Raw genomic sequence first — 24542 nt, 5'->3', positions numbered from 1 at the left:
AACCCTACTTTAGTGTAAAATAAATGTGATTTTTTTTCAAATTCAAGACTGTGAGTTTTTCTACTGGTCCTCAAAATGAACCATTTAGAAGAAAACCAATATAGTGCATGGACTCACAACAAATTAAATACCTTCAAATAAGTGTAACTTCTGCTGTTGCCTTTGAGAGACCAGTTCAGTTATGCATGGCTTCACCTTCCCAAGTGCTACTCTCATGTCATTTTCACAGCAAAGTCTGTTTCTTTTCTTTATTTTATGTCCAGAATACTCGAAAAAAAAAATTGGCCGCAAAGGTATATTTTAACAAATGGTGTAAAAAAAATTCCAAGGGTTTCTTGGCAATAACTAGATACTTTTCCATTTGATGATCATCATTGACTTCTGCTGCATCAACATCAAACGTGAACTGCTGTCCCACCCATGCTGGATATGAGTTTCGTGCAGAGAAGTATCCGTCAAGAAATTTTGCAAGCTCATCCAAGTGCATAGCAATTTCTTATTTCAGTTCCATGGGTACAGAAATGTCACCGATTCCAAACACATCTTTGACTGACTTACACAATTGTCAAGAAGGGGAAAGTTTGTGAAGTTATTGTTCTCTGTTCGTCGTTTCCATAAAAGTTGCTTTTTTTCGAAAAGCCTTCAGGTTTTCTTCTGTTTCTATGATGTTGACTTAGATGAGCAACGTCTGTAGTCTCGTCGAGATAAAGACTGGATTTTTCCGGGGCTTGAAATCAAATCTGCAACTACTTGAGCCAAGATGTCTTTACTCATGTCCTCTTTTCTGTCATTAATTGTGTCATGTCAAAGAGGAATTTGGGATAATCTAACTTTGGCTACTGTTTGGATTATCAGATTCACTCAACATCCAAACTCCACACGTGTGGGTCTGGGATCGAACCCGAGACCTCAGAACTGTGAGGCCAACGTGTTCCAGCTGAGTGTGCCACCCTACTGAGACCAGTCAACACATTTCCATCTCTATACCTTAATCATCCTTACCTGCTGCACATTCTTCCCATCTCTATTCCTCTGTCCAACCTGTAGAGATCTTTTTCTCCTTTGATGTCCAACCTCGTATGCATGTCGCCACCTCTACCTTTGTGTGTGTGTGTGTGTGTGTGTGTGTGTGTGTGTATATATATATATATATATATATTATATATATATATAATATATATATATATATATATATATATATATATATATACATATATATATATATATTGTGGTGAACTTTTATATATATATATATAAAAGTTCACCACGCTCGTTTCCTCCTAACTTTATTGCGAAAGAGTAAGGGGAAGTCGAATGTATTTTACTTGCGCGTTTCAATGCATACGCGACACTAATATCCTTGCAAAGGAATGTAGCCGCAATATCGATTTAGGGGAAGATCTGTGATTAAAACAAGATCTCGGTACTGCACTTCCTCTTCTTTGACTACCGTGAGTATTTTTCCCCCATTGCCAATAAGAAGTCGTCACCTAATGCAGCGACATGTTTGTCTGCAAAGGGAAGCTAAGCTCATGTGGATTGTGTAGCTGGCATTTATTTGATCGGAGACTAAAGATAGCGTTACCTGGTCTCAGAGGTTGATTAAAATCGGTCGTGGTTTGAGTAACGCTCGACCATGACATACGACAATGATCAATTTTACAATCGTAATTGCCTCAATATTCTTAAAGTCTCTTAACGAGCTAACACTCCGCAAAGCTAATGCTAGGTGGTTACGTTGACGAGAGCTGCAGGACATGGAATTTTAGAATAAAGTAATACCAAAAATAAAAATGTAAAATATCACATTAGGAGTCATAATACGAATGCTTGCGTATAATGCACAACTGGAGCATTTCCTATGAATGAAGTGCCACATAAAGCTGAAAAAAATCACTCAACAAATATGTAATTTCTTCTTCCGTTTATATATAAAACGGGAGTATCTGGCTTCTATATATAAATAAAAAACCGTAAAGTGCTGACGTTTTAAAGAGATGCTGCATCATATTATTGGTTTGTGCCTCGTTTTTAACCCATAAGGGTAAATTCTCCATGCTACTACCAGTACTTGTTTCTTAATGTTGCATACTGTTCACAGCACATTGTACACGCATGCAATCAACGATGACGTCAGGGTAAATTAAATGGTGTTTTGGGTGCTGCACCGCTTATCTCTAGGACAAATCAACAGTCAGTGCTCAGGGTGTTGACTTGTAGGTCTCAAACAACCTGTCCCGATGTCTACTTTTAGTCTGTAAAAAAACAACATTATTATGAATATGAACTATCTTGTAATGAGAGTGTTATTACATATACAGTTCATACTTCAAAATGTATTTTTGATTCTTTTTTTTTTTAAATCTATTTTTATGCACCATTTTAATGTCCACTCATTCACTTTTTTTTACCACTAATCCTAAAGGGTCACAGCTGAGTGGGCAATAGCACGGCCAGTGTACACCTAGGGCTGGTCACATATCCATTACTGCACATAGACAAATAAATAAAGTAGTCACATTCACATCTGTGTTCTAGTTCCCATTTTTAAGAACAAAGGGGATGTTCAGAGCTGTGGGAACTATAGAGGAATAAAGTTGATGAGCCACACAATGAAGTTATGGGAAAGAGTAGTGGAGGCCAGACTCAGGACAGAAGTAAGTACCTGCGAGCAACAGTATGGTTTCATGCCGAGAAAGAGTACCACAGATGCTTTATTTGCCTTGAGGATGCTAGTGGAAAAGTACAGAGAAGGTCAGGAGGAGCTACATTGTGTCTTTGTGGATCTCGAGAAGGCCTATGACAGAGTACCAAGAGAGGAACTGTGGTACTGCATGCGTAAGTCTGGTGTGGCAGAGAAGTATGTTAAAATAGTACAGGACATGTATGATGGCAGCAGAACAATGGTGAAGTGTGCCTTAGGTGTGACAGGAATTTAAGGTGGAGGTAGGACTGCATCAGGGATCACCTCTGAGCCCCTTCCTGTTTGCAGTGGTAATGCATAGGCTGACAGATGAGGTTAGACTGGAATCCCCTTGGACCATGATGTTCGCAGATGATATTGTGATATGCAGTGAAAGCAGGGAGCATGCAGAGGAACAATTAGAAAGATGGAGACATGCACTGGAAAGGAGAGGAATGAAGGTTAGCCGAAGTAAAACAGAATATATGTGCGTGAATGAGAAAAGTGGAGGGGGAAGAGTGAGGTTACAGGGAGAAGAGATAGCGAGGGTGGACGACTTCAAATATTTAGGGTCAATAATCCAGAGCAATGGTGAGTGTGGTCAGGAAGTGAAGAAACGGGTCCAAGCAGGTTGGAACAGCTGGCGAAAGGTGTCTGGTGTGTTATGTGACAGAAGAGTCTCTGCTAGGATGAAGGGCAAAGTTTGCAAAACAGTGGTGAGGCCGGCCATGATGTACGGATTAGAGACGGTGGCACTGAAGAAACAACAGGAAGCAGAACTGGAGGTGGCAGAAATGAAGATGTTGAGGTTCTCGCTCGGAGTGACCAGGTTGGATAGGATTAGAAATGAGCTCATTAGAGGGACAGCCAAAGTTGGATGTTTTGGAGACAAGATTCGAGAGACCAGACTTCGATGGTTTGGACATGTTCAGAGGCGAGAGAGTGAGTATATTGGTAGAATGGTGCTGAGGATGGAGCTCCCAGGCAAAAGAGCGAGCGGAAGACCAAAAAGAAGGTTTATGGATGTGGTGAGCGAAGACATGAAGGCAGTTGGGGTTAGAGAGGAAGATGCAGGAGATAGGCTAAGATGGCAAAAGATGACACGCTGTGGCGACCCCTAACGGGACAAGCCGAAAGGAAAAGAAGAAGAGTCACATTCACATCTGTGGGCAATTTGCAGCCAATTAATATCAATTTCGAAATGTGGGTGGATGCCGGCTTACAAGTACAAAAACCACACATTCACAGCAAGAGCATGTATAGTCCATATTTAATTAGCGTTATACTAATCGTAAACTGAACTAATTTCAACCCCTGAGGAATAGGCATTGCTCCTGATGTTTCCTGTTGTTTTTTTTTTTTCTTATTTCCCTTACAGATGGAAAGCCTTTTCTACTGTAAACGGCATGATCACCTCTTCCGTGTTCAACTGGCCTGAAAACACAACAATTCAAATATAGTATCGCAGATAATAAGAGTGTGGACAATTAGCAATTCACTCAGACTCACTGTTGCAAATTTCTCTTAGTTTGCTGTGTAAAAAATTGTTTCTGGAAAAGCTCACTGTCCACCTTAGTGGTATCAGGTCATAGCATAGGTTCCTGACAAATTAAAAACATGTTTTCGGCCTTGAAGAAACTGGTGGGATCTGAGCCAGGCCAGTTGAAGGACAAGAACATTCCTGCTGGCCTGCAGTCCATGAACCAAAGTCTGCAAAGACGCTTCGCTAAAGGGGTCCAGTACAATAGTAAGCATTCAAACAAATCCTTTCTGTTTGGAAGCTAGACTACCAACATGTCTGAGCAATCGTAATTTCAATCGGAACTAAATTGTATGTGAAGAGCAAAGCAAATTTATTTATACAGTGCATTTCATACACAACATGGTTGACATGATTAAAAGCATTTAAGAACAGAAATAAACATTTAATACAGAGAAATTAAATACAAATGCTAAAAGTACAATTAAAACAATGTACAGTGCAAGAAATATTTAAAAATGTAAATACTTTTAAAAAGCATGAGGTAAAAAAACAAGTTTTAAATTTGGATTTAAAAACATTCACGATTGGGAACGTATTCCATTTGCCTGCATCATAACAGCTAAATGCTGCTTCACCAAGTTTGCTTTGGACCCTGCTCCACTATTTGACCTTAGTCTGTCTATCTTAGAGCCCGACTGGGTTTATATTCCATTAGCATTTCTTTCATGTATTCAGGACCTAAACCATTTATTGATTTATAAACCAGTAACATAACTTTGAAATTTATTCTAAAGCTAACCGAAATCCAGTGTAAAGATTTTAGAATTGGAGTAATATCCTCTGACCTCTTTTTTCTGGTCGGAACCTAAGCTGCAGCATTCTGAATGAGCTGCAGCTGTTTCCTGCTATATTTGGGGAGTCTGGTCAGAAGACAATCGTCAAGTTTACTTGAGATAAAAACATGGATGAGCTTCTCTTGGTCTGGTTGACACATGCACACCTTTACTCCGGATATCAAAATTTCTACATCTTCCTCTTATATTGTAAATGCACAGAAAGAAAATTACATAAATGTAAAAATTCAGTCAGTTTTTAAAGTACATTTTCATGTACCTTTGCTATTTAGCCAAACAATTGGGCATTAACACATAATTGCCTTGGAGTTATTTAAATTCTTTAGTTGTGTGTTTTATCATGTAAAAATGTTTTCAAATCCCCATTTTCAAGTGAAAATCGTCATCCGCGGCGATAGGAACACTGGAAAGAGTACTTTATGGTATCGACTGCAGGGCAAGAAGTTTGTGGAAGCGTACATTCCCACCCAGGAGATCCAAGCCACAAGTATCCATTGGAATTACAAAAGTAGGTGGCTTTTGTTAATTTTGAAGAGAAGAAATTAGTTAATTTTATACATAGCTATAGTATGTGGTTATTTATTTATCTTGCTCATGTATACACACATTTACATGTGATATTGCCTTTTTATTCATTCCAGTGGCTCCATATCAAGGTAAACTAGTTAGATTTAGCTTCAGTCTGGTACTTGTTCATTGGTAGCGTTTCTGTACTTACTTAAAAAAATGCCTCCTCTTGTAGTGTTCTAAACAATAGAACAATAAATGAATCTGTGTGAGTGTATTTTCATAATCAGTTTGTTAGAAGAAATGTCTTCTCCAACACGGCAGTCCAATAATTATAGTCCAATTTGTGTCGTGTTTCTCAGCTACTGACGATGTGGTCAAGGTAGAGGTGTGGGACGTGGTTGACAAAGGTGAGTGGTGGCTCTAAAATGTGTCATGGTATCAAGCTTTTGCTAAATCTGACCTCATCACCGCAGATCAAACTGCTGAATCTCATGACTCCATGTGTGTTTTTTTTATGTGCCCTGTACTCACTCATTCATCATTTCTTTTCTGAACCGTTCGCACTCATCTCAGGCCAAAAATATCCTCTTCCTGAAGGTGTAGGTGAGCGCCACCGCAGTGTGTAGAAATGCAAACCCTGTTGTGTGCAGTTGGTAGGGCACACCGTCCTCCACTGAGAATCAGTATTCACAAGGCTTGCTGTTGGGCTACAATATTAGGTTTGGCTGTTTTTTGCTTTGTTTAGATAGCAGCCCTGATCATCTAAACATTGAGCTATCCTACTGACGGGAATGTTTATTTACTGGACGCATAATGAAGTAACATGCTTCTGTGAGCTGTACTACTGTAAGAAAAGACTGCTGTTCTGCTTGCTCCACTCATAGGTCAAGGTTAGGGTTAACCCTAACTTAAACCAGCAGACAGACTAAGGATACCCTTTCATTTGTGTAAAGCTAATGCTTGTGATTTCTTCATCTTTCAGGCAAAGGGAAAAAGCGTGGCGATAATTTGAAACTAGAGAATGAACCACAAGAGGTAATATCAGTCACATGACTGTCATGAGTTAAGAACAAATAGCTTACTTACTTGATGTGGGTCAGTGATAACGGGGTAGCTATTGGGAAGGCTATTACCAATATCAAATAGAAGGATTTATTATTGTGTATTGTCATCTCATCATCGATGTATTTTTGTGTTGCAGTCAGACGAGGTAGCCCTTGATGCAGAGTTTCTAGATGTGTACAAGAACTGCAATGGCGTTATCATGATGTTTGATATTACCAAGCAGTGGTAAGAATCCTCTGTATGTAAGTTATCTGTTGCCCAAGTGCTCATGCTACAATTTGCATGGAGGTGGAGGCATTAAGTTTAACTGTTTTAACCCAGGTCTCTCGATATTATACATACTATTCACATATCACAGAACATATCCCGGTGACACAGTGTCTGTTTTGTGGGGTAAACAAACATTAGTAGTTCAACAAACAAAATAAGTTGAGGATATCGCGTGTTTCTAGACAGGTACTTAACAATGGTAAAAACCTGCGATATGTTTTACTTCAGTGTTTAAAAGTATGATTTAAAAAAAAAAAAAAAACGAAATAATTTCCATTGACAGTTCATGATATTATAGTCCAGTCCAAACTTTTTAGCTCAGGGGCCAGATTAAAAATTGATCGGCGGCTCAAGTAAGAACCAGATGCTTATAAATAAAAAAAAATGTAATTGTCGTGTACTTCTTTTTCTTTCGGCTTGTCCCTTTAGGGGTCGCCACAGCGTGTCATCTTTTTCCATGTAAGCCTATCTCGTGCATCCTCCTCTCTTAACACCCACTGTCCTCATGTCCTCCCTCACAACATCCATCCACCTTTTCTTTGGTCTTCCTCTCGTTCATTTGCCCAGCAGCTCCATCCTCAGCACCCTTCTACCAATATACTCACTCTCTCACCTCTGAACATGTCAAAACCGTCGAAGTCTACTCTTTCTAACATTGTCTCCAAAACATCCAACTTTGGCTGTCCCTCTAATGAGTTCATTTCTAATCCTATCGAACCTGTTAACACCAAGCGAGAACCTCAGCATCTTCATTTCTGCTACCTCCAGTTCTGCTTCATGTTGTTTTTTTTTTCCAGAGCCACCGTCTCTAATCCTTACATCTTGGCCAGCCTCACCACTTTTTTATAATCTTTGCCCTTCCTCCTAGCACAAACTCTTCTGTCATATAGAACATCAGACACCTTCCGCCAACTGTTCAAACCTGCTTGGACCCGTTTCTTCACTTCCTGACCACACTCACCATTGCTCTGGATTGTTGACCCTAAATATTTGAAGTCGTCCACCCTCACTATCTCTTCTCCCTGGAGCGTCAATCGTCCTCCTCCACCCCTCTCATTCACACACATATAATGTTTTACTTCGGCTAATCTTCATTCTTCTCCTTTCCAGTGCGTACCTCCATCTTTCTAATTGTTCCTCTGCATGCTCCCTGCTTTCACTGCATATCACAATATCATCTGCGAACATCATGGTCCAAGGGGATTCCAGTCTAACCTCATCTGTCAGCCTATGCATTACCACTGCAAACAGGAAGGGGCTCAGAGGTGATCCCTGATGCAGTCCCACCTCCACCTTAAATTCCTCTGTCACACCTAAGGCACACTTCACCATTGTTCTGCTGCCATCATACATGTCCTGTACTATTTTAACATACTTCTCTGCCACACCAGACTTACGCATGCAGTACCACAGTTCCTCTCTTGGTACTCTGTCATAGGACTTCTCTAGATCCACAAAGACACAATGTAGCTCCTTCTGACCTTCTCTGTACTTTTCCACAAGCATCCTCGAGGCAAATAATGCATCTGTGGTACTCTTTCTCGGCATGAAACCATACTGTTGCTCGCAGATACTTACTTCTGTCCTAAGTTTAGCCTCCACTACTCTTTCCCATAACTTCATTGTGTGGCTCATCTTTATTTCTCTGTAGTTTCCACAGCTCTGAACATCGGATGTGTTCTTAAAAATGGGGACTCGCACACTTTTCCTCCATACCTCGGGCATCTTCTCTCCCGCTCGTATTTTATTGAATAAGTTGGTCAAACTCCTCAGCTACCTCACCAAATTGCTTCCATACCTCCATTGGTATGTCATCGGGACCAACTGTCTTTCCATTTTTCATTCTGTTCAGTGCCTTTCTAACTTCCCCCTTACTTATCATTGCCACTCCCCGGTCATTCATGTTTGGCTCTTCTACTCTACCTTCTTTCCCATTTTCTTCATTCATTAAACTTTCAAAGTACTCTTTCCATCTACTGAGCACACTCCTGGCACCAGTCAACATATTTCTGTCGCTATCCTTAATCACCTTTTACTTGCTGCACATCCTTCCCATCTCTATCCCTCTCTCTGGCCAACCTGTAGAGATCCTTTTCTCCGTCTTTCGTATCTAACCTGGTGTACATGTCGTCATATGCCTCTTGTTTAGCCTTCACCACCTCTACCTTTGCCCTACAACTCATCACAATGTATTCCTTTCACCTCTTCTCAGTCCTCTCCTTGTCCCACTTTTTCTTCGCTAATCTCTTTCCTTGGATGATGTCCTGTATTTTGGGTTTCCACCACCAAGTCTCTGTCTCCTCTTTCCTACCAGAAGACACCCCAAGCACTCTCCTGCCTGCCTCTCTGAATACCTTGGCAGTCGTATTCCAGTCTACTGGGAGCTCTTCCTGACTATCTAGAGCCTGTCTCACCTCTTTCCGAAAGGCCACACAACATTCTTCCTTTCTCAAATTCCACCACCTGACTCGCTGCTCTACCTTTTGTCTTCTTAGTCTTCCTACCCGCTACCAGGGTCATCCTACACACCACCATCCTATGCTGACGAGCTACACTCATATATGAGCGTTCATCATACGAATTGTAGTATCAATACTTAGATTTTATTAGTGGTCTCAAATAGTATATACATTGTACTTTTAATGGGAACAGTGTTGTTTTATCACTTTTCTGCCAGTCCATCAAAGTCTGGTGTTGGTTTTTCTGTGAAAATTCTAAGAAAAGCAGCTTCCAAGTGGCAGGTATCGCACTTATCCATACCTCCCAACCAAAAAAAAAAAACCAAAAAAAAAACATTACCTTAACTGTACTCATTACTTGGTAATCGATGCCACACACATGACTGTAACATCAACATAAACCAATAACGTTTGTGTAAAATCAGCAGAATTGACATGACAAGACAATACAGTAAGAAAAGACTAAAGACTCTTAATTGACGGATGCTGATTAGTGTTATTGCAGAAAAGTCACGCTGGCTGGCGAGAGCCGAGCTGGTTTACGGAACCAGATACCGAAGGATGGTCGCTCGCTGAGTTCATGCCATGGTGGCAAAGGTGTATTTTTTTTTTTTGTAATCTCCCCGCCTTTTCTACCTTAAAATACATGACAGCAACAACACATAGTTTATACTATACTTTGTTGAATGCGTTGAGTGAATGTGAGCTTAAGGGAGGGATCATTAGGGGAATGAGGAACCACTTAAATGATTCATCCATCCATTTTCTGAGCCGCTTATTGTCGTTAGGGTCACCGGAGTGCTGGAGCCAATCCCAGGTGTCATCGGGCAGGAGGCAGGGTACACCCTAAACTGGTTGCCAGCCAATCTCAGGGCACGTAGAGACAGATAAACTCACTCTATCTCACTCACAATCACACCTAGGGGCAACTTAAATTGTTTTATGAAAAAGAACTGAACGATTCGGTGAATAAATCTTTTTAAGGAACTGATTCGAATGATGGAGTACACTCAAAACTTGTGGTCCGTGCAGGCAACTATGCGTGTGTGCATCCATGTACGTAAACATGAAAGTGAGTGTGGGTTTAGCGCCGTGCAGCACGTAAAACCAGCTCACAGTCTGGACTGAAATAGCCTTGAAAGTTCATACTTTTCGTGAGACAGTCTAACCTCCATGACTAATTTATGACAACACATGATGTATAATAACGCATGACCCACAATGCATTCCATACTATACACACCAATAAAACTATTACATAAATAATAATAAGAAAAGTATCACCAACCAAATACACTTTTTACAAAGGAAAATAGCAAAAATACTGTGCCAATAATGAAATCATGCATTTCTTTGCAGTTTGATAAAGCACTGTCACTGTGCATTGTATACTCAATAATCACCTCCTTATCTCTTCCATTCAATTCAAATTATACAGCCTTTGCAAATGGTCAAATGACATTAAACGTAGAATAAAATAGAATGTGCCCTCGTCTAACAGCTAAAATTCATAATATTATGTGAAATATTAATTACACAAAGTAAATGTCGATCCCCCCGGGGAATTTGTTTTGGTCCACTCCTGGTTGAAGAAGGCTTCAGGGCTGCAGCTGAGTATACACTAAACAGGACAGCCCAAATCCAGTCAATGTATCCCTGCATCTACTGGGCTACTTGGTGGAACCACTCGGCATTGCATAAAAGGTCAAATGAATGTAGTCACGATGTTTGTATGATATGGGCAATTCTCTCCCAATCTTTGGCGGGCCTGATTGAGATGGTCAATAGGCCGGATGTGGCCTGCTGACCGTAGTTTCCCCACATCTGGTATAGCCAATACATTTTCACTTAGATTCAATGTGTAGGGACTGTTACCATCATATCATCATGATCATAGTTTCCTAATTTATCAACTTGTCGAGGATAATTATGTCAAGCATTACTCAGCTTTAAAAGGGGATATTTCATGGGTCGAGTTATTGAATTGTAGATGAATAATAAGCACATTACATCTAGTTTTAAAAAGCAAAATGGTCAATTGCTTCAGATTAGGATTTAGAAATCTGTTTGAACATTCTCGTGTTGTTGTCAGGTTTAAGAATTAAGTTAATAACCTTCGCAATGATGATATTGATCGCTGATAGTGATTTTGCACATCTTTCACCCATCCACAGAGAAAATAGTTGTAGGACTTGACATTTGTAAGTTTTCATGTCTTTTAATGTGTAGGCACTTGCAGTATTCACTGGAGAACTCACAATTTCGGGATAGAGATATTCGACAAGATGTCACAGTTGAGAAGTCCTACTTTGGAACAACGGAGAGACACGTGAGACACGGAAAGCTGGGTGAACCCGCATTGGAAGTTTCTAGGAAGTTTCCGCTTCATGGTGACTGGGTTTATCACCTTCGTGATTGGGAACGGACCGATGAACCTGGGAACAAGCTTCTGTGATCCCACCCAGAGTGGAAGGCCCTCCGCTGACAGCCAGACGCGCTGGCCCACTCTTTAGTGTGGTGTCTTCCTCCTCTTGTGGTCGGCTGCGGTCTTATAGGAGTGTCCCTTGTGCAACATTATCCTATAAGCTCGCTCCCAGGTCCATCTACAGCGTCTCACCATGGCCAAAGCTGATGGAACCGATGACCTGGACTCTATAGAAGGAAATAGAGAGGGTGGATAGCCGTGCACAACATGGAAGGGAGACATCAACGTGGAAGCGGAGGGAAGAGAGTTATGTGAATACTCGACCCAACTTAACTGTTGGCTCCACGAGCTCGGCTCGCGAGAAGCTAGACATCGACCCCAAATCTCCAGGTCCTGGTTTACCCGTTCGGTCTGGCCATTGGATTTCAGATGATGAGCCGAAGAAAGGCTCACAGTGGCCCCTATAGGGAGCAAAATTCTCTCCAGAATCGAGACAGGAATTGGGGACCCCGGTCGGACACCACGTCGGAGGGGAGGCCATGGAATCTAAACATGTTGGTCATCATGAGTTCGGCCGTCTGCTTTGCGGAGGGAAGTTTCAGTTGCGTGATGAAGTGAGCCATCTTGGAAAACTGGTCAACTACCGTGAGGACTGTGGTGTGCCCCCGTGACGCCGATAGTCCCGTCACAAAGTCTATAGATATGTGCAACCAGGGGCATTGTGGGACGGATAATGGGTGTAACTTCCCAGTATGACGTTTCTGGGAGGGCTTGTGTGCAGCGCACGTTGAGCAGGCATTGATGTACTCTCTAACGTCCTTCTTGCTATCCGGCCACCAGAAGTGTTGTTCTATTACGGATTGAGTCGTGGCTTGGTTGGTTGGTGTGGTCCCACTTTTAATCCTGGGATTAGTTGATCCTTGATCGTGGGCGACAACCCCTGGAAAAAGGGGTCTAGGAGCACCCTCTCGTTCCACTGGCTCTCGGCCGCCAGAATGTGGAACTTGATTGCGTAATCCGAGACTCGGCGTCACCCCTGCCGGAGCGTGATCAGCGATGTGGTCGCCTCGCGTTCAGGCAATGGGTACTGGAACACTTTTGCCATGGCTGTGACGAAGGATGCCCACGTTCGGCACGTATCTGTGCCATGGCTCCATTCCGCAGTAGCCCGGGCTTTCGCCCTTCCCGTCAGGTGGGAGATCACAAACGCAATCCGAGAGTGGTTGGTGGGGAAAGGCGGCGGATTGCAACCCGAAGTGCAACTCACACTGGGTGATTAAGGGTTTAATATTGCCCGAGTCTCCAGAAAACCGCTCCAGGCGAGAGAACGGTGAGCACACGGCTCATTGAGTGTCAGCGACCTGCGCAGGAGTGGACTCAGGTGTACGTAGACCTGCAGCGGCTGGGTCCGGATTGGCGCCGGCTCCACTAGACAAGGACGCGGACAAGGAGTCAAGCCAAGCCATCATCTCCTGCAGATGGCGACCATTCATTTGGAGGGCTCCTTCGTGTTCGGTAAGGCATCTACCTTGAGGGCGTTGCAAACCGAATCCAAGTCGGCTGGGTCCGCTTTTTGGCCAGATTGTTCTGTCATGGCCAGAACTCGCGGCTGAAACCAAATGCACGACTCACGAGGCTTAGTAGTAATTTGGGAAGAGTGTTTATTCGATCCCAAAGTCTAAATACCAGTAAGCAGGCCGCAAAGGCAGCAGTAGTAGATTCGGCAGGCATAAGAGGAAGGTCAATAACAGGTCGGGGTTCGGTACATGGGATAACAAGAGCAGAAACAAGGAGTTTCGGGAAGGTGACATGGGATCAACGATCTGGCAAAGACCAGACCGCACGCGTGGCCATAAATATGTGGGACGTAATTACGGAGCAGGTGCGCGCCACATCGGGGACCGGCACAGCCATGACAGTGATGTCATAGCCGGTGTCAACAATGGTGAGCATTGAAATACATCATGCGAACGATTAATTTTTCCGATATTTTGAGCGATGAACACTACTCTGAAGGGTTCCACAAAGACGGTGAAGAATACGAGCTTTATAAAGGCGTTAAAGGTTATCAATTTGAAACAGTTTGACAGCACACACCTTTGAATGCAGTAGAAAGTACCTAGCAAGCAGTCAGACACATGGAGCAGGATATGCCTCGTGTTGGAAAAAATAGGCTGGTAAGCATTTCTGAAGTCCTTGTTTGGTTTAGTTCGTCATTAACTGATAATTAGTAAAGGATTCGATATCCTGAATGTATATATGAAATTTTTTATCTTGTTTTAAAATTATGCAAATGCCGTGTGTTTAGTAAATAGGTATGAGACCACCCGGCCGTTCATTGTACAGTGCGATAGATCTGCCATTATGTGACGATGTGCGTCACTAATTTGCGTGTACAAGGCTCGTTTATTATCGCACCAAAACAAACAGAAGATGATAACGTAGTCCACAGCCTAAGTTGACAAATAAGGATTTGAATCCGTTTAAATCAGTTTAAAATGATGCCACGTCAATTTGAGAGCAATAGCTCTTGCCTCACCATAAATATAATTTCACGTGGTAAACTGATGCCATAACCAGACAGTACCAGTCGCACAATAGGAGGTCCACCTGTGGTGACATACCAGGCTCCGGCCCCGAAATGAGTCGTTTTTCAGACATGGGAAACTAGGTCAAAGTTTCTGGACTTTAATTCATAAACACTTGTATTTTTTGGTAAAAAGGTTATGTATTTTATGGTACAGTTGAACATATATTTTCGTCTAGATAAGATAATTTACGTTTAAAATTAGACATTACAAATACTTTAAACAAATTTTATTTTCTCCATAAATTGATCATGTTTCACTAACTGGCTCGAAACAAGTAATCAATTATTAAAATATTGTTGATTAATCAAATTCTTATACCTCCAGTCAATTGTTTGCGCTGGGTATTGCTAATGTTTAACTTGTTTCCAGTGTTACTGTTGATGTTCCCACTATTCTCCAGATGAGTTCCGAACAGTACAGTACGTTTCTCCTTTGTGAGTTTAGCTGCCAACTACCATGTTTTCTGGATGACAATGTGCACCGGATAATAAGGCCTACTCTGTGTAGTGTTTTTTTTTTTTTTTTTTTTTTTTTTTTCCCCCTCTCCATCTAGGAACCATGCCTTACCATACACCACGGATATATACCGTACGTACTGGTATGTTGTAAAATTAGGTATTCACACAGAAAGATTTTGCAAATGTTTATTTACATACATTCCAAACTGTGACTGTAAGACAACAGTAAATCAGCTCAGACATAACAGAAAAGTTGTTTTTATTCCTCCTCCTCCTGTTCACTGAAACCTTATTTTTAGTATTGAGTTGAAGCACCTCAGAAAGTCTACGTCACACATCATTTCAGTGTCTCTGTCGCTCTCAATATCATTTTCATCTTGAGTTACCAATGACATTGTGCTGTTCTCCTAACGTAGCAGTCCAGCCTTTTATTCCCTTGGTGATTGTAGATTCTTTCACGCTACTCCATGCGTTTAAAATCCACTAGCAGACCTCAGAAAAGGACGATCTTCACATGCAGCCAATTTTTCCTGAAAGATTTTAAATTGATTAGATTAAACATATATATTTTGCATTTTTGCATGTTATGCTGCTTCGTGCTTTAATGGCATCAAAAACTAGTGCCATCTTTTTCTACACATGCTAAGAGGTAGCTTCATCTTCTATGAATTTAATTATAATTCTGTGAATTCTATGAATCAATTGAGGTAGCTTGTTCTTGTTCTACGTGTGATGAAAGTAAAGTATTATTATTCTACACATTGGCAGCTTCTATGCATGTCCAACCATAGCTGGTAGTGACAAAAAAAAAAAAAATGCCACATCGTTAAATATACTGCAGGGTTCATAATGCCTGAAAAAAGTAGCAGCTTGTCGTCTGGAAAATATGGTGCATTTAGTTAAAATGGGCCCTGTAGAAAGATGATGCTCCATTTTCCTATTCATTGAATACTACATTGAAACAAATGCAGTCTAATTACAAAACTGCTCCTGAAAAAAAGTTCTTTAGAGGGTTGCAGTTTAAGTTCTGACTGGGTTCGTTGATTCGTGAATTTTATTCAATAATACTGAGAGGTGTCCCAAATATGTTTTCAGGACTTTTAACTACATTTTAAGGGAACTTCCCAAAGTTCCCACTCATGTACCAGTGTGTGTGCTGGGAAACCACAGAGACATGGGTGAGCATCGGGTCATCCTGCCTGATGACATCAGGGAGCTAATCGCTGGACTAAACAGGTAAATATCATATCAGACCAAATATCACATTTCCTAACACTTGACAATAGCATCGATCCAGAAAGTTTAATTATAAAAATTTTAATGACCAATGAAATCCAGATCAAAAAGATTTATACAGGGTGATGAAGATGGAGCTGCTAGACAATGGAGCAAGAGGAAGACCAAAGAAAAGATTGATGGATGTTGTGAGGGAGGACATGAGGACAGTGGGTGTTAGAGAAGAAGATGCACGAGATAGGTGATGTCACAGATTGATGTTTTGATGTCCATTTAAAAATGTCAAGTTGAGGGCAGGACAGTGTGCATGCCAGTATGTATGATGAAAACAATCAGTTCCGTTCAGTGGATCTTAGGGGCTTTTTGAACATTTGCAACTTTGTGGGAACAGTTTGGAGATGGCCACTTCATGTTGAGCATGAATGTGCATTATAACCAGATGGATGAAAGTGTTCGATGTGGTTGAACTTGAACGGCCTTCACAATCCTGACCTCAACCATGAAGAACACTTTTGGATTAAATAGACTGAAAGCCAGGCCTATTCCTCCAAATTCAGTGTGTAACCTCACAAATGCACTTCTGGAAAAAAAAAAGGAATAAATTCCTATAGGGTGGTACGTTGGTGCATCTGTAGAGCGTTGGCCTCACAGTTCTGAGAACTGAGGTTCAACTCCCAGTCCCTCCTGTTTGAAGTTTGCATGTTCTTCCTGTGCCTGCATGTGTTTTATCCCACATCCCAAAACATGCATTAGTTGGAGATTCTAAATTGCCTCCTGGTGTGATTGTGAAGGTGAGTGTTATCTGTGTACATGTGACCTACAATTGGCAAGCAAACAGTTCAGGGTTTACCCTGCCTCCTGCCCGATGGGATAGGATCCAGCATTCCCGCGACCCTCATAAGGATGAGCGGCCAAGAAAATGGATGGATGGATGGATGGATGTTGTGATGTAGCAGGAGGACCAGTGTTATATTGAACTCTAAGGATTAAGAATGGGATGTTATTTTAAAAGAAGAGCTGGCTAAGAATGTCTTAAGGTGGAAAGAGTATCAGATTGAGTGATGAGGCTGAAATTTGAAATTGAGGGTGTTGTGTATAATGTGATTAGCGGCTATCCCCCACAGGTAAGATGTGACCTCGAGTTGAAAGAAAAATTCTGGAAGGAACTAGATGAAGTAGTCCTGAGCATCCGAGAGAGAGAGCGATGGTTGGTGCAGATTTCAATGGACATGTTGGCAATGGAAACAGGCGCGATGAAGAAGTGATGGGTAAGTACGGCATTCAAAGGAAAGGAACTTTGAGGGGCAGATGGTGGTGGATTTCGCAAAAAGGATGGAACTGGCAGTGGTGAACACTTATTTCCAGAAGAGAGTGGAACATAGAGTGACTTACAAGAGCGAGGATGCACGCAGGTGGATTATATTTTGTGCAGACTGTGGAATGTGAAGGAGGTTACCGACTGTAAGATTGTGGTGGGGGAGATTGTAGCTGGACAGCATAGGATGTTGGTGTGTAGGATGACTCTGGCAGTGGGTAGGAAGACGAAGAAGACAAAGGTTGAGCAGAGAATCTGGTGGTGGAAGTTGAGAGAGGAAGAATGTTGTGTGGCCTTCCGGAAAGAGGTGAGACAGGCTCGAGATGGTCAGGAAGAGCTCCCAGAAGACTGGAATACCACTGCCAAGGTATTCAGAGAGGCGGGCAGGAGAGTCCTTGAGGTGTCTTCTGGTAGCAAAGGGGAGAAGGAGACTTGGTGGTGGAACCCCAAAATACAAGAAGTCATCCAAGGTACGAGATTAGCGAAGAAGAAGTGGGACACGGAGAGGACTGAGGACAGGCGTAAGGAATACATTGAGATGTGTCGTAGGGCAAAGGTCGAGGTGGCGAAGGTTACACAAGAAGCATTTGACGTCATGTACTCCATGTTGGATACGAAAGAAGGAGAAAAGGAGCTCTATAGGTTGGCCAGACAGAGGGATAGAGATGGGAAGGATGTGCAGCAAGTAAAGGTGATTAAGGATAGGAGTGGGAAATATGTTGACTGGTGCCAGTAGTGTACTAAGTAGATGGAAAGAGTACTTTGAGAAGTTAATGAATGAAGAAAATGGGAGGGAAGGAAGAGTAGAAAATGCAAGTGTAAATGACCAGCAAGTGGCTTTGATTAGCAAGGGAGAAGTTAGAAAGGCACTGAACAGGATGAAAAATGGAAAGAGAGTTGATCCCGATGACATACCAGTGGAGGTATTGAAGCAATTTGGTGAGGTGGCTGTGGAGTTTTTGACCAACTTATTCAATAGAATATTTGTGGGAGAGAAGATGCCAGAAGAATGGAGGAAAAGTGTGCTAGTCCCCATTTTTAAGAACAAAAGAAATGTTCAGAACTGTGGGAACTATAGAGGAATAAAGTTGATGAGCCACACAATGAAGTTATGGGAAAGAGTAGTGGAGGCTAGACTCAGGACAGAAGTAAGTATCTGCGAGCAACAGTATGGTTTCATGCCTAGAAAGAGTACCACATATGCACTATTTGCCTTGAGGATGCCCGTGGAAATGTACAGAGAAGGTCAGAAGGAGCTATACTGTATCTTTGAAGACCTAGAGAAAGCCTATGACAGAGTACCAAGAGAGGAACTGTGGTACTGCATGCGCAATTCTGGTTAGCGGAGAAATACGTTAGAATAGTACAGGACATGTATGTGGGTAGCAGAACAGCGGTGAGATGTGCCCTTGGTGTGTCAGAAGAATTTAAGGTAGAGGTGGGACTGCATCAGGGTTCCGCCTTGAGCCCCGTTCTGTTTGCGGTAGTAATGGATAGGCTGACGGACAAGGTTAGACTGGATTCCCCTTGGACCATAATGTTCACAGGTATTGTGATCTGCAATGAAAGCAGGGAACAGGTGGAGGAACAGTTAGAAAGATGGAGGTACACACTGTAAAGGAGAGGAATGAAGATTAGCCGTAGTAAAACAGAATATATGTGCGTGAATGAGAGGGGTGGAGGAGGAAGAGTGAATCTCCAGGGAGAAGAGATACCGAAGGTGGACGACTTCAAATACTTGGGGTCAACAATACAGAGCAATGGAGAGTGTGGTAAGGAAGTGAAGAAACGGGTCCAAGCGGGGTGGAACAGTTGGTGGAAGGTGTCTGGTGTTCTCCATGACAGAAGAGTCTCTGCCAGGATGAAGCGCAAAATTTATAAAACAGTGGTGAGGCCGACCATGATGTACGGATTAGAGACGGTGGCCCTGAAGAAGCAACAGGAAGCAGAACTTGAGGTAGTAGAAATTAAGATGTTTTGGTTTTCGCTTGGAGGGAGCAGGTTGGATCAAATTAGAAATGAGCTCATTAGAGGGACAACCAAAGTTGGATGTTTTGGAGACAAAATGAGAGAGAGCAGACTTCAATGGTTTGGACATGATCCAAGGAGAGAGAGTGAATATATTGGTAGAAGGGTGCTGAGGATGGAGCTGCCAGGCAAAAGGAGCGAGAGGAAGACCAAAGAAAAGTTTGATGGATGTTGTGAGGGAGGACATGAGGACAGTGGGTGTTAAGAGAGGAGGATACGCGAGATAGACTTAAATGGAAAAAGATGACACACTGTGGCAACCCCTAAAGGGACAAGCCGAAAGAAAAAGAAGAAGGATGAAGAATGGGATGTCACTAGAATTCATGATTAAATTCAAATAGTGTTGTCCCAAGTACCGATAGCAGTACCCAACCGAGGTATTTGACGTGACGTGTCCTTAAACTGTTCAACCATTTTCTCACACACTTGTTCACAAATAGGTGATCCTCTCCCAATCTTTGCTTGTGAATGACTGAGCAATTCAGGGAAACTCATTTGATACCCAATCATGGCACCCACCTCTTCCCGATTATCCTGTTCCCCTGTGAGATATTCTAAACAGGTGTTTGATGAGCTTTCCTCAACTTTCTCAGTCTTTTTTGCCACCTGTCACATCTTTTTTGTAATGTCATACAGCCTCAAAATTCCAAGTTCATGATTCTTTTCTAAAAACAATTAAGTAGATCAGGTTGAACTTTAAAAATATTGTCTTTGTAGTATATTATATTAAATATAGGTTGATGTTGTTCTTTTTTTTTTTGGTCATCTTTTTCATGCCTTTGGTGTTTGCATGTCTGTATAATGCAGACAAAGAGCTTGTAAAATGAATAAAATTGCACATTTGTCTTCAGAAATCTGTTGTAATGTTTTGTAAAAAGAACATTCATTACCTGTACTACTACTTGTGTACTTCAATAAAAAGAAAGGGATGACGATAATAATGATAGGACCTTGTGTTTTTCACAATATGCAGCTACTTTTCAGAAAATAACTACATGTATAGGAACGAGTAATAGAGAAAAGAGGATGAAATAAACACCATCTTATTGTTAATTAGACTATATTAATTTTGCTTGATATCAAATTAGCCTGAACTAAAATGATTTAACCCCTTTCTTGGAAACCCGTGGTTCCTGGGATTTTTGTTAAGGTTTTACTGCCTTCTAGGAGATAAAGGAAATGTACTTTGGTGGAGCTCTTTTGCAAAAACGGGTTAAACTTTCTCAAAAATCTCTGCTAACGGGTAGCTATGATTTACATGAATTGTCAGTCTTGTCAGTTTAAGAATTTTGAAAGCTCTAAGTACAACTCCAAAACATTGTGTTTTTCAGACCAATGGGATCGTCTTACATCCACTATGCTGAATCTTCTATGAAGAATGGCTTTGGCTTAAAATACCTTCACAGATTTTTTAACATCCCCTTCCTACAACTCCAGGTCATCTTCATTCCTGATTGGATGTTATCAGTATAAATGATTTGTTCATGATTTTTTTCTTTTTTTTTAATTCCAGATGTTATGCATTGTGATTTTGTATTTGCAGAGAGAAACCCTTCTGAGGCAACTTGAGACAAACCAGTTGGACATGGATGCCACCCTAGAAGAACTTTGTGTACAGCAAGAGACAGAAGATCAAAATTATGACATGTACAATATCACTGCCTCACCCATCTCATGTGTAATTGTTATTGATAGTCAATTTTGTAACTTATTCTGTTTTTTATAGTTTCCTGGAGAACTTAGAATCCCGCAGTAAGGGCTATGGCTCACCTGCTCCACCAAACGGTCAGAGTCCTTCCTCAGGGTCCCAGTCCCCCATTGTTCCTCCGAGTAGAGCCTCCACGGGAAGCTCCAGTCCAAGCACACCTCAACCCCCAATTCCCTCACAGACACTCCCACAGTCCCCCTCTGTGTCAGCTCACGCTCCTCCAGCTCTCGCTGCCGCTATTGGCAGATCAACCTTGCCTTCTGTGGAATTAAAGTCTTCAGCTCAATCCCCAGAGCACATCCAGTCCTCTGCCACACCCGTACCAGCCCCCCAGAAACGCAGCTTCATGTCTCGATGGTTTGGTTCATCACCTGTCCCAGAGACTTCTGTTAGTGCATCGGGTATGACTCCCTTTCACGTCATTACTTTTTTACATGTTCTATCTGACCAATGGTTAAAATGAGTAGAATATTAATTAACCTGACACTTTTGTTTTGTTTTGTTTTTGTTTGTTTCGTAATTTTTGCTGGGATAAAAAGAAATAACCTACAGTATTTGAAGACTTGAAATACAATACAGTTGGCCAGCTGCAAAGATGCTTGGACTGGGGGATCTGATGAAGTTAAATTGAAATTGGAAAACAGGACTTTGTATGCTTTATATCACAAGATGAGCCGATGTGTGTTTATATGACCCACGATTGACTGGCAACCAGTTCAGGCTGTGTGTGTGTACGTGCGTGCGTGTGTGTGTTTATATACACATGTATGTATGTGGCACGGTGGATCACATGGTAAAGCGTTGCCCTCACAGTTCTATGGACCCCGGCCCTGCCTGTGTGGAGTTTGCATGTTCTCCCCGTGCCTGCGTGGGTTTTCTCCCACATCCCAAAAACATGCAACATTAATTGGACACTCTAAATTGCCCCTAGGTGTGATTGTGTGTGTGGCTGTTTCTCTCTATGTGCCCTGTGATTGGGTGGCAACCAGCTCAGGGTGTACCATCCCTCCTGCCCGTTGACAGCTGGCATAGGCTGACAGGAAAATACTCACAGCACTAATGGCTACTGCAATTGGCTAGCGACCAATTCAGGGTGTACCCTGACTCTTGCTTAGAGTCAGATGAGTTAGGCTCCATCATGCCCACGACCCTCGTGAGGATAAGTGGTCCAGAAAATGGATGGCTAGATGGAGTTGGGTAATGGACTTTTAACATGAGAAAAAATGAGAAAATATTGTAGTTTTTTATCTAGATTACAAGTTAGCTGCAATGTTTTCCTCAGATGACTTGCCTGCACCAGTGTGTCCTACTTTTGTACAAAGTGTGGATGACTTTGTGCCAGATGATAGACTGGACAAGAATTTCCTAGAGGACAGTTTGCCCTTAAAGACAAAAGTGCCTCAATCAGTCATGGACAGCGACAGGTGGGTAATTAAAAATTGTTTTTTTTTTATTAGTTGTAATGAAATGTATGAATGATGATTTTCACATACTGTAATTATTTTTGTTGTTGTTGTTTAAATTATTTTTTAATGTATTTTTATGTATTACATTTACAGTCATGTGTCAGTTTGTTTGCCCACTTCCTGATTTATTTTTTTCCTGTTTGTTAAAGCAAAGTTTTTACCATCATAGAACAGATTTAAATATTGGTCAAAGACAACACAAGTAAACACAAAATGAGGTTTTAAATGTTTTTTATTATTAAGGGAAGAAAAAAATCCAAGCCTACATGGCCCTGTGTGATAAAGCGAAGCAAAGCAAATTTATTTATGTAGCGCATTTCATACGCAATGTAACTCATTGTACTTTAAATCATTAAAAGTATTTGAATACAAAAAAAGAAGAAAATATTTTTTTAATTACAAAAAGTAAAACAAAAGTACAATAAAAAGAGCATACAATGCGAGAAACATCATTTAAAGTGGAAATACTCTTGAGGGGAAAAAAAGAAGTCTTCAACCTAGATTCAAAAACATTCACACTTGGGGCTGACCTCACCTCTGTTGGCAACTTATTCCATTTGTGTGCAATATAGCTAAATGCTGCTTCGCCATGTTTGCTTTGGACTCTGTGCTCCACTATTTGGCCCAGGTCTGTCGATCTCATAGCCCGACTGGTTTGTATTCTGTAAGCATTTCTTTCGTAAAATGTAAACATCTATTCCAAAGCTGACTGTAAGCAAGTGTATACTTTTAAGTGAAACCCAATTAGGTGTAGGGACACCTTTTAGCAGCAACAACTCCAGTGAAGCATTTACGATAACTCCCGATGAGTCGCTTACAGCCATGGAAGATGTTTGGCCCTGTCGTCTTTTCTGAATTGAACTGAGGGTTTTGAGCATGAACCGCCTTCTCAACCACAGCATCTGAATAGCATTCAGGTCAGGTTCATTTAGTGTTAACTTGTGGTGTTTGACTTTAAAAAAAAAATAATAAACTTGCGAAAATACTTGTGACAAAGAAGAAATCAGGAAGGGACCAAATACAGTGAAGAAAATAAGTATTTGAAAACCCTGGTATATTGCAAGTTCTCCCACTTGAAACTCACGGAGGGGTCTAAAATTTTCATTGTAGGTGCATGTCCACTGTGAGAGATAATCTAAAAAGAAAAATCCAGAAATCACAACGTATGATTTTTTTTTTTTTTAACAATTTGTGTGGTGCACTTTTGAAGAAGTGTCTATCAGCTAAAATTCTGACCCTCAAAGACCATTTAGTCCGCCTTTAAAAGTCCACCTCCACTCCATGTATTATCCTGGATCAGATGCACCTGTGTAAGGTTGTTAGCTGCATGAAGACACCTGTCCACCCCATACAATCAGTAAGACTCAAACTTGTAACATGGCCAAGACCAAAGAGCTGTCTACAGACACCAGAGACAAAATTGTACAATTCCAGACGGCTGGAAAGGGCTACGGAGAAATTGCCAAGCAGCTTGGTGAAAAAAGGTCCACTGTTGGAGAAATCATTAGAAAATGGAAAGAGCTAAACATGACAGTCAATCTCAATTGGAGTGGAGCCCCATGCAAGATGTCACCTCGTGGGATCTCAGTGATCTTAGGTGAGGATTCAGGCCAGGACTACACGACAGGACTTGGTCAATGACCTGAGAAGAGCTTGGACCACCGTTTCCAAGGTGACTGTTGCTAATACACTAAGACGACATGTTCTGAAATCATGCATGGCACGGAAGGTTCCCCTGCTTTCACCAGCACATGTCAAGGCCCGTCTTAAGTTTGCCAATGACCATTTGGATGATGCAGAGGAGTCATGGGAGAATGTTTTGTGGTCAGATGAGAGCAAAATGGAACTTTTTGGTCATATTTCCACTAACCGTGTTTGGAGGAGGACGAATGATGAGTTTCATCCCAAGAACACCATCCCTACTGTGAAGCTTGGGGGTGGTAGCATCATGCTTTGTGTGTGTTTTTCTGCACATGGGACAGGATGACTGC

General features: G+C 41.6%; 1 protein-coding gene across 3 annotated transcripts in view; it reads left to right on the top strand.

The window, feature by feature from the left end:
* Positions 1-1299: 1299 nt before the first annotated feature.
* rabl6b (RAB, member RAS oncogene family-like 6b) overlaps positions 1300-24542 on the top strand; it is a 40027-nt gene continuing 16784 nt past the window's right edge. For 2 of the 3 annotated variants that reach the window (XM_061816360.1, XM_061816363.1), the window contains exons 1-11: positions 1300-1451; positions 4062-4430; positions 5394-5528; positions 5890-5937; positions 6513-6565; positions 6732-6820; positions 15894-16034; positions 20709-20814; positions 20891-21024; positions 21104-21486; positions 22368-22509. In XM_061816360.1, the coding sequence (XP_061672344.1) occupies positions 4301-4430; positions 5394-5528; positions 5890-5937; positions 6513-6565; positions 6732-6820; positions 15894-16034; positions 20709-20814; positions 20891-21024; positions 21104-21486; positions 22368-22509 (1361 nt within the window). In that variant the 5' untranslated portion in view covers positions 1300-1451; positions 4062-4300. The remainder of the gene's footprint in view (positions 1452-4061; positions 4431-5393; positions 5529-5889; positions 5938-6512; positions 6566-6731; positions 6821-15893; positions 16035-20708; positions 20815-20890; positions 21025-21103; positions 21487-22367; positions 22510-24542) is intronic. The other variant, XM_061816362.1, reaches the window with a different exon arrangement.

Source organism: Syngnathoides biaculeatus, chromosome 4, assembly GCF_019802595.1.
Source record: "Syngnathoides biaculeatus isolate LvHL_M chromosome 4, ASM1980259v1, whole genome shotgun sequence".
NCBI classification, from domain to species: Eukaryota; Metazoa; Chordata; class Actinopteri; order Syngnathiformes; family Syngnathidae; genus Syngnathoides; species Syngnathoides biaculeatus.
The sequence above is the reverse complement of the archived record's forward strand: the minus strand, read 5'-3'. Positions and strand labels throughout refer to the sequence as shown.